Source organism: Anabas testudineus, chromosome 22 (assembly GCF_900324465.2).
Source record: "Anabas testudineus chromosome 22, fAnaTes1.2, whole genome shotgun sequence".
Lineage (NCBI taxonomy): Eukaryota > Metazoa > Chordata > Actinopteri > Anabantiformes > Anabantidae > Anabas > Anabas testudineus.
The window spans coordinates 11721456-11732461 of NC_046630.1; the positions used below are offsets into that span (position 1 = coordinate 11721456).

General features: G+C 36.9%; 1 protein-coding gene across 2 annotated transcripts; it reads right to left on the minus strand.

Moving 5' to 3' along the window:
• Nucleotides 1–94: 94 nt before the first annotated feature.
• Nucleotides 95–4789, minus strand: LOC113148066 (prosaposin). Of its 2 annotated transcripts, none has more exons than XM_026339539.1 (10): nt 4630–4789; nt 4471–4529; nt 3815–3895; nt 2410–2532; nt 2177–2290; nt 1992–2072; nt 1225–1408; nt 926–984; nt 778–842; nt 95–685 (listed from the first exon to the last, which is right to left on the minus strand). In XM_026339539.1, exons 1-9 carry the CDS (start codon nt 4679–4681, stop codon nt 786–788), a joined length of 810 nt encoding a protein of 269 aa, XP_026195324.1. In that variant the 5' UTR covers nt 4682–4789; the 3' UTR covers nt 95–685; nt 778–785. The 2 variants fall into 2 exon arrangements, with proteins under 2 accessions (XP_026195324.1, XP_026195323.1); XM_026339538.1 differs by having other exon boundaries at nt 1992–2075.
• Between the last annotated feature and the right edge of the window lie 6217 nt (nt 4790–11006).

The following is an 11006-nucleotide window of genomic DNA, read 5'->3' on the forward strand; positions in this document are numbered from 1 at the left end:
AATTTGCACAAAACCCTGACAGTTGTTTTTTCTGGCTCTTACTTCTTCTGTTTAAGAAACACCACTGATAATAAACATAAATACACACACACAGTCCGAGTACTACCTTGGTTTTAATTGAGAACTTTGACCTCGCTTTGAAACCTCTAAAAATTTGCTTCTTTAATGGCAACAAAGGAGTCAGACCTGCTCCTGTGTCATTTGACAGTTCAAATCTTTTGTGTAAATGTTCTGTTGTCATGTGTGTAAAAGATTACAAGAAACAATCTAATTAAAACTGACAGCCATAATATTTTATATATGTAGGTAGGTCAATCAGAACAAAAATCTTCAGAATACTACTAAAAATAGAAACCTCATAATAGTACACAGAGTAACTGGAACTTACAAAAGTAAAAAGCATTACACCATTTGATTTCTTTAAGCTTCATATCTTTGCAACATTCCTTACAACTGAATCATTTTATCCGAAATAGTTTGTCAGCCTAAGTCCTGGTTTTCTGCACTCAATGCAGACACGTTATACAGAGCAAAATCACAAAATGCAGCACGATAATAAATCGGTATCTGGGAAAAGAAGAATTCCTCAGGATTGGAGTAGGTAGAAAAATATTTGCAGTACGATGTTGAAAGCTCTGGGTCATCCATGGGGGTACAGAGGTTGGCTCATATATTTGATCCCAACCTGAAAAGTGGAGATTGGAGATATTTAACATGGTATTGAGTGTTTTTTATAACGATAAAAGTTCTCGCAACTGTTCCAAAAACTTTTCTTACCTTAATTTTTAGAGCGTGTTGTAGTTCAGAGGCTTCCAGGCGTATTGGTGACAGTAGAACATCGTCTGCTCAGTAGACACATAGGTCAGATATGATCACTACAGACCATTCATAAGATAAACAAGTTTTTTACATACAGTTTACTTACTCCACATTTGACAGCAGTTTTGATGTCTCTGCACCTGTATGTCGCCAAAGTACATGGATCTGAAAGTACGAAAAAGGAGATGTTGAAAAGATAACTGACTTTCTAAAAGACAGGAAATGAAAAACTCTATGGTAACTAATATATCACGTGAACAGTAAAAAAATAAATAAATAAATAAAAGGGTATATGTGGAGTTCTACTAGTGAATGGGCAGGAGTAATTTGAAGTCACTTGTTACCTTGGGCTCTTTATCATTTTACACATTATTACACACATTACTGAAGTAGAAGCAGACTGACCGACAACAGGAGCCTCCTGTCCGTTACACAGGTGGATGAGGGCGCAGATGTTCTGAGGGGTGGCGTATTGGAGGAGTGCATCCAGCACAATCTTGCTAAACTTCTCAATGATAGCCTCACACTGATCTTTGTAGGTGGAGGGCAAAATGTGGCAAATCTCCTCCAGCAGCTTGGTCACGGCACCCTGCAGAAGAGCAAGATGTAAAATAGAGAGTATGATCAGCTGTGTTGTCTGCTGGCACTTAAATGTCTGATCAGAAGAGAGGACGCGCTTCACGTCACGTGTGTGAAGTCGATGAACCGCTAAATGTCATATATGTCAAAAAAATCTTATGAAGTACAAGGACAATTTAAGCATTTAACCCGTTGATCCCGTTAAGCTTTCATATCTTCTCTCTAGTACAAACACTCCATACACAGCAAAGATAACAGCATGCCACAGGTTTGGAGGATTAAGCGGGATATTTGCTTTATGATTTTAACAGAGGTCGACTCATATTTTTAGTCCAACCCTGAAAGCAGATATTTGATCATTTATGTAGAAGAGGGTAGTCTGACAATTCTCTCACAGCAGCTTGAATCTCTGCACTCTATAGGAGAACAGGATATGAAAAAGAGACTAAGTGAGCATGTGGTTTGTCCACAGTCCAGCAGTGTCAGCAGTGTTGTCTGATAGCATTCAGGTGTCTGTGTGCACAACAACAAAAAAAAAAAAAAGGCAATGTTTGTTCATGTGCATGTTTCGTCCCTGAATGAGTGCGACATACCTCAGTCCTTTCTTTAGGCAGCAAGCTCTCCAAAGTCTTGACAAGAAAAAGGCAGAAGGAGCATTGTGAGGTGGGCTGCACCTGCTTGAGAGACACAAAAAGGTCAGAAGAGCAAGTAAAGCACAAATGGACCTACACATGAACAGTGTTCTAACAGATGTCTCTCCGAGATTAATTTAACTTACATTCTCACTTGTCACAGTGTCCTGAAGGGCCTTGGCGACCAAATAGCGAAGTATCTTCTCCTGCTGGTCACAGGAGCCACAGAGTCCAATCATTTTACAGACCTCAGCTGGTTTCTATGGACAGATGATAGAGAAGGCTTCTCAGTGGTATCAGAAACATACCGACAGCAAAGGCTACAGCGCACAGCTGCTTCAATACTTCACTCAGATTTGATGGAAGAACAGCGACTTACTATGAGACCAGTAATTAGGTTGATGGCCAGTGGAAGCATCTTCTCCACCTCTTCTTTGCAGAGTTTACTGGTCGCCCCGGGCATGTAATCACACAGACTTTCGATGCCTGTCATGATTTTTTTCTGAATAAAAATAAATAAATAATAAATAAAACTGCCATTATTGAGTTGAGTGAACTTGCAAATATACATTCAATCATTTCAGGTCAAATTAATTCAAGACAGTACAACTTATGTATGATTACACTTGTCAAAGTGGTAAATCCCTGGATTATGTTTTAAATAAGTAGTAGTTTAAGTAATTTTACATAGTATAACTAAGACAATTGGTTTTAGAAGAGGTGCAATATTACCAATTCTGCTAAATACAATCAAAATCACACATAAACCACAAACCACTAAGCTGCTTAGAATAAAAAGTAACATACCAATACCTTTGCACGTCGTGCTATTACATTTCTCAAGTTGTAAAAAGGTTTACTCATCTAAATGACATCAACATTTTTCCATGCTCAGGTTGTGCGTTATGTTGTACCTTTTGTTTTTGCATCTTTACACTTGGGCATCTATGTAATTGGGGTAAAATATTTCTTACTAGATACAGTCACAGAACTAACAGTATTTTTTTATTGTTGTTTTTATTCAGAGCTACGTCATTCTAACTGTAACTCTTTATCCTCATAGTTCATCAAAAGAAGCAGTTTAATTTGACTTTCTTGGGATTCATTGGTCAAAAGAGGATCTTTGAGGCCAAGCAAGAAATAAAAATTGCATGTGATATTTGAATTGAACTTTGGTTAGACAGAAACAGGAAGTGCCCTTACCACCAGAAAGGAAAAAGAGCTTCTCTTGACTGTGTATGTGTGCATTTCAATACATTGCTGATTACAAATTAGCATCTTTGAAAGTCAAGAGCCTGCTTCAGATGATAAAAGGGCAGGTGGAAAATGATAACACAAAGTTTTTTTTATTCATTTCTATGAACTATTGTAAGGACACAAACTATTAAACCACATATTATAAAAAGAGCTGCGGATAACAGAGGTAGCCTCGTAATCTTTGTCAATATAGGCACAATATTAGCAGCACAACATCAGTAGTAAAATAAAAATGCAAATATTAATGCTACAGTAGGATTTCTTGTCATTCTAACAAATAAGAAATGTATTGATTTCTGCTTAATTAGTCAGTTTTGCATTGTCAATGTGTTTATTGCAACTTTATAATAACTTATGCCTGAAGAAATGCAATGAAGCACAAGTGTTGTGGAGTGGTGCAGCAGACAGTGAAGCAGAGCAGACAGAGGGAAGGCTGGTCAGAGTCTATTGACTTTGAGTCTCATGCTCGCATTATCTTGAAGTGCATATTGTGGCATTAACCTCAGGAATGTGCTTTGTGCACTCACCTGGAGGTCTGGATTGGAAAGCATGTCAGCAAGGAGTTCAAAGATTTGGGTGCAGTCCTGACAGACGTTACCGGTGCGAGTCTAGAGATGAAGTAAAATTAAATGAACACCTTAATTTACTCAATTACACATATCAGGCACATTCATGTATTCATGCATTGTGAGTGGGTACTTCAAGTTTCCAAATGTTTGTCATGTCTAAATCTGCTTTAAATGTTCATTTAAAGCAGATATTTATGAGGAAGAGACGCACGTTTGTGGCTGCAGCAGTACCAATTGAATCAAAACTCTTCTTGGAGTGCAAGAATGCAAAGAGACTTCCTGAGTTTGAAGAAATGCAAATCTCAGTTCCCTCTGTAAAAAGGGAAAACTGCGTACACACATTTGTGCCAGTGCTTCTAATTTGACTGCGTGCAGGTTCAGTAAGTTGAAGAGTTTTTCTCAAAGAGTGAAACAGCGATGTATCACATTGTCCTTGTGTGCCGTGATTCAACTTTCAAAACTGGGCGTTATGCATCATAACAGTTAGTTTCATAAACCATAATGAAAAAAAATGTGTGAGTTGAATTAATTGTGTTTTCTTATATATTTAAGTTGTGTTTGTGATTTGAGTGACAACATACTTGTGGCATAAGAATTTAAAAATCATCACTTACTTCTTGCGGGACATTTAGAACATTCAGGAAGACCTCTGTGTTCAGGTTTGAAGCCAGAGCTGCAGGGAGAAATACAAACCATAAAATATCCTCACTGTAATTTATCTATACATATCTCTCATCTTGTTCCCATGAGCAATAAAAAATGTGTTGTCTTACCACAGCCTTGGAAACCAATGGACAGAAGAAGTGCGAACTTGAGCAAGGCCATCCTGTATCAATTCAGGCTTTAAGTCAAATGTCTTTGCTCCTCAGATCTTTTTAGGAACTGCAGGTGCAGCTTGTATTCGATATGTATTTGGCCCCCCTGCCACACGTAGCCCTGACCAATCAGATTTTGAGAAAAAAAAAAACTCACGCTACTTTCAAACAGTGCGGAACAGTTTTTTCTCTTTCTCTCAACATGCTAATATTAGTGTAGTTTCATCTTCAGTTCCTCATAGCAAGGTGCAAAAATGATTCATTTTGAACATACATCTTCACAGATGTATTGTAGATATATTTTTAGCATGTAATGACTGCAGAGCGGCAAATCAATATGTTTTGCAGTTCCAAATGAAGGCCACTGTCATTATTCTACATTAAGGAGTTGTTCAATTCACATCTGCACAACACTGCTGCAGTATTTTGTCTCTTATCATTGTTTTTCTGCACAGTAATGGTCAACTCACTCATGAGTCTACTGGACTGCATTAAGTAACTAAGAATGGCAGTACCGTATCCCCTGACAGTAAAGTCCTTCTAGATGTGCTCTTTTTGTGAGCTTGTACGTCGAACAAGATTTATGAAGGCGGATGAAGCTACTTAGATGAGTCAAGAAACATTTTGGCTTAACAAGAAAGGCGTCCACGTAACTTCGCCTGGATGACTGAAAATTGTCACAGATATTACTCAGTAGAAGAAATTTAAGAAATGGTGGATGATGTTTCAAAGGAAGTGTTTGGAAATAAGGTTTTGGAGTAGTTCTCTCCTTGATTCATGTTTCAATCGCATCTAGTTCAATAGTGTCCCAGGGAAATACAGCTCCTCTCTCCCTCTTTTTAATTTCAATTTACTGAAGCTAATAATTAAGTAAAAACACTCTAGACTGATTTCTAATCTCAGTATTTTAGCCCTTTTTTCTTTAAAGGTAGAGTTTCAACAAGCAGCTAGTTTTTGGACATGATCACATTACTCTTGCTACTCCTAGTGGTAACACAATATTAGACGCAGAGAGTATGTGTTCCTCTATGTGTGTGGCTCTCTTCAAGTCGTACCATAGCATCTTTTGGGTTGAGGTCTGGATTCTGAGTTGGTCACTCTAACTCCTTTCCAGCTTTATGTGAGGCATCAATTATTAATCATAGATCCTGTAAAAACTCCTTTTGGTGAGACTCACAAAGCGTATTCTTCTTGTGGGTGTTTTTTTTTTTTTAGCTCTAGTCCACATCTCTAAACTAACATTGAAATGAATTTCATATGAGAATAATTTGAAAGGAGCTGTGATAAAACATACAAAAATTCTATACAACAAACTACATTCAACAAACAGATGGCGGTGTTGGTTGATGGATGACTCACTCAGCTAACTTTTCCTCTACTGCCATCCTGAGGTTGATATTTGCAGTTTAGAGTGAAACATCTCAGCAGAGTACCATAACATTTGACACCTGACACTTTATACACTTGACTGTGTTAGAAGTATACTTTTCAGTAGCTCTGACATACAGCTCAGCTAGATTTCTGTATTTTGATCCTTTTTAGTTTATGGAGACTCAATGAACAAAGTGCAGTACCAGTTTGTGTAAAACGTATAAGACGTGTTTGTCAAGCTGTTTGTGAGTTGTGTGTAGTTTGGTGCTGAAAAACCTCCGTAATCCTTCTCTGCACAGAGGCTGACTGACAGTTTTAGTCCCATCTGACATCTTTTATATGGTGTTGAATGTTTTATTGTCCATTTAACAGTACAGATCCTAAAGTAGAACCCTGTTTCCTTTGGTTGTGATTTATACAGCACATGTACAGAATGAACGCCATAAAACTTCCATCTGCCTTCCCTATATTAAAAGTTCTCTCTACCTCTAGCTGAGATTTGGTTGGAGTTTAGGTGATGGATGGATGGATAGATGGATTGACAGACACCCCCGTGGGTGTTCTAGGCAGATTTAGACATGTGCCATATTCCATCACTTCTTGATGATGGATTTCACTGAACTCTGGGTGATGTTCAGATGTTCAGTGCCTTAAAGATTTTTTCGTATCCATCCCCTGACTTATGCTTTTCAATAACTTGTTCTCTGAGTTGCTGGGAGTGTTCTTTTGTCTCCATGGTCTAATGGTAGTCAGGAATACTGAATAAACAGTGACTGGACTTTCCAGACATAAGTTTCTTTTTACTGCAATCACCTGAGACACATTCACTGCACTCAGGTGATCCCCGTTTCACAAAATATCAGACTGCAGCACCAAATATCTGCACCTCTGTTGGATCAGGTTAGTCCTTTTAAAGGGGGTGAATGTTAATGCAAACACTGATTTCACCTTACATATTTTTATTTAATTGACATTACTTTATAGAAACCTTTTTTCACTTTGACATTAAGAGGTATTTTGTGAAATTCCTTTTGTCAAAGTCGCCAACTTTTATTGTCTATGACTGACTATAATGTCAATAAGAGGATTAAAACATCTACAACTATACTTTTTATAGGCACTGTATTCTAAACAGAAACAGAAATCGACCAACATTTACTGGCAGATCACCTGCCAAGTCTATAAATGTTTTGAGTTCACTTGTCCACTTGATGCCGAGGTGAATCATTCATAAAGAAACTGTCATCATCACTAGCAAGTGCAAAACAATGAATCATGCTGCCACATATCATGATACAGTTTATCATTGTTAGAGGAGTATTGTGTTTCTCCCTTTTCCCTATATCGCCAAACCCCATATTCCCGGAGTCAGTTCTAGCGGGAAGCAGTATCTCTCTCTGATATGTTTTATTGTCTGGGAACAAATGGATTAGTTGTTGACAAGAAAAGTGGGTGTGCAGTAAAAAAAAAAGTAAGATAAGTGTTCTGAACTCATTTGTATCTTACTTATCTTGATTTAAAAGGTTTCCCAAACACGTGCCTTGAATTATCTTCACGACCTACAATTTATAGAGAAAATGTGTCCGATAATAATGTCTGCCAGGAAGTATTGTACACCAATATAAACCAGGCTAAGGTGAAACTGGTTGATCTTTGTGTTGCTAGTTTGATAGTGATTCACTGAACAAAACAGGATGTTTACCTCCTGCTGAGGTGAATGTCCTGAAAAACAGACTCATTCAGTTTGAATTCCTGGACATTTGGCCATGTTTAGCGGACGGCGAAGAATATGAGTAATAACTTCCAAAAAAGTTGCTGTGTAAAATGTAAATACAATACATTGATTAAGATCTGAGTGGTTGTTAGTGTACGCAAATTTTTTATGTTTCAATACAGTTTGGACAACAACAGCAAAAAAAAAAAATAGAAAAGTCATGTTATGTAAAAACTATAAAACACCTGATGTCACAACTAATTTGATAATCTGGCAACAGATCAGCATCGTGACTGTGCGTCAAGGTTCACCTCTGTGAAAGAATAAGAGTGTAGTCCAACAACATAATAATAATGTTTCTGTTTCTGTTCTCTGAAATAAAGAAGAGGGGGGCTGTCTGTGATGCTATGCACACACAGCATGAGTTACTTTCTTAAAGAAGAGGTGACGCAGCACCTCGTCACTGCATTTCATTTGTCTGTTTGTATTGAAGTTTGAACCTAATATGCGAGATGTCTGTGAATATTTAAGTTGAAACACTTACACTGATGTGGAGAGTACAGTACACAGTAACTTCAAATCATACATCTTCCTCTTTTCACTAACATTTAAGTGAGAAAACTAAATACACATGAAACAAACACGTGGCCTTGTGTTTCTCACACTGGCTTTTAGTGTAGCAAGGCTCTGCAAATGTAAAATAACACTAAAATAACACTTTACCCAACACTCCAGTCAACTATAATACAATAATAATAATACATTAGAGATGTCTTAAATGATAATAATACATCTGTAAATAATAGATGTTTTGATGAATTTAGGACTATTTTGTATTTATTTGCTCTGTGTAGATTGCGTCTATGATCATCAAACCCTTTATGTAACACTGATGATGATCACATCAGTAATACAATATGATACTGTAAGATGAGATTTCCCTGCATGCTGGAAACACCCTTCACTGTAATCAATCTGAAGGACGATTCCTTGAATTTACTGAGAAGTCTACATGATACCCTGTTTCCTTATGTTGTGGGAAGCTGCAGTTTGCATCATCCGACTTTGTACTGAATGCCAAGTTATTTTTATAAGAAATGCCATAACTCCTGCATTGTCCAAAACAGTCCAACTTGCTAAACAAGGGGAATTACACCAACAGAATAAGGACCAGTGTTGAAGCTTCAGCTCACAAGAAGATCATCTACTAAGCTGCTGGTTTTTACCTTTAATTTATTATTGATTATGTTTTAGTAAAATATGACTTTTTCAATTGTGACTGTGCAGAATCGTTGCTTGATTGTGAAAGAAGAATTTCAGCACATTCTCACCAAATACAGAAGAAACTCACTCTCTAACCAACTCTTTGGTGAAATGGGATTTCTTGCTAAACCCCGAAGTTGACTAACAACATTTCAGCCACTGTTGATTGCTTCTTCTTTGTTACCTCCTTTAAAGAGGGAACTGGACAGGACTACTGCAACTCGCCTGTGGATTTTGCAAACATGTTGTGATAACAGACGCATGACCTTTTATTTTTACAATAAGCAGACAAACACATATCTTGTTGACATTCAGAAACCAGTAATAACTGTAAGAAAACTCTTTTGCTGTTATTTGTGTGGGCCGAGGAATACTGGCCACTGCCAATGATTTGTACTCATTTTGATAACAGTTCTTGGTCCACATCAATAAGACTAAATAAAATTGAATGAATTAAATGCAAGAACTGATGAAATGTCTTTTTTTTTTAAGCTCTGTCTTCCTCAATTATAAAGATGTAAACGTGTTAGTTTTGAGTCTTTTTAAAACAATAAATAACAAAAAATTCAATTAATTATTTCATTTTTTTACATATTGTTCTTTATTTTAAATCATGTTAACACCTGACTTAGTTGACATAAAAGATTTGTTTTATGTTCAGAGTGATAACAGATCAAGCTGCTTGCTTAGAACCTAAATGGTACGGCAGCATAAAACACTTAATAGATGAGAGATAACTTCTGTTTGTGAACCAGGGGAATTTTTGCACGTCCTCTGTTCGTTGTTTTGGTAAAACTGACCACGCCAAGGTAAACTTGTGATTTACAGTGAAACGGGATTAAACTTTTCCTCATTCCATAACCATGTTTCACTCACACAACACGCTTATTGTATGATTTATTTGCTGCACTGTGACTAATACCTTATGTAAACACAGAACTGATTAGGACTGGTAACCTCAACGTGACATAATAGAAAACATGTGTAACAGTGAATAAACTCTTACTTTTAATTTTAATGTTTAATCATTTTTTAGGGTTTTTTATCACATAGAGAAGAGTGTAAATTGTTTCCTCTTTTCAGAGACTTGCTCAAGCTGATCAGTTTCTGTGTTGTAATTCTGCAGGCACTTGGCCACAGCATGACAACATCAGTGAACCAGTGGAACAAAGAACAGCACACAAAAAAGAAAAGCTATAAAACGAAATTCATGAGGCAATGTTAACTTCTCTCTACCTTGTGGCTCGCTGAGGACTGAGGCAGGCATGACTGTCTTTGTTGCCTTTACTCACATTTATTTGGCATTTCTTAACATTTTGCTATTAACATTAGAAAAAAGTTATGTGACAAGAAAAAGGAGAGTGTGTATGATTTAAACCAGGGGGTCTCAAACTCAATTTACCACGGGAAGCAGAGTCTGGGCCGCATCAAGTTTTCCACAAGAAAAGCTTTGTTAAAAAAATCTATCTATCTTCTCAAATCTCTTTATTTTTATTATTTAATACGAAATAAATCAAAACATAAAAAAATGTGTAAGAAAATAAATCAGAAAATAATAATAATAATAATAATGAAAATAATAATGATTCGATTCCTCTACAGGTGGGACCCTATAATTGGTCCGGGTCACCGTAGACTGTTATTGCCGATGGACAGGTGTGGCTATGTGACTGCAGACCACATTAGGCTGCATTGAATTCCTTACTTTCCTTTTAATCTGCCGCATACTTTTCTCTTTGACTTATAATGTCCTGCTGGGCAACAACTTAAAAAAACATTTTTTATTTTTAAGTGGCCGCAATTGGCCCGCGGGCCGCGAGTTTGAGACCCCTGATTTAAACAAATAAAAAAATGTGAAACATCCATAGAGAAATACTCATTAACCACAACAATGCAGTGAAAGTGTGCCGGCTACTCTTATCACCACTGCCTCTTTGTTAATTATTTGTTTCTTGTTAATTATTTTATGGTTTTTCTAAGTCTTCCG

What these genes read in the sequence shown, in the direction of transcription:
- LOC113148066 (XM_026339538.1), bottom strand. Translation starts at nt 4,681, where the DNA reads ATGGCCTTGCTCAAGTTCGCACTTCTTCTGTCCATTGGTTTCCAAGGC. An exon ending in TTCTAAATGTCCCGCAAGAA is followed by an intron (nt 3,896 to 4,470) that starts GTAAGTGATGAT and finishes CTTCATCTCTAG; the next exon opens with ACTCGCACCGGTAACGTCTG. An exon ending in ACCTAATTACTGGTCTCATA is followed by an intron (nt 2,291 to 2,409) that starts GTAAGTCGCTGT and finishes ATCTGTCCATAG; the next exon opens with AAACCAGCTGAGGTCTGTAA.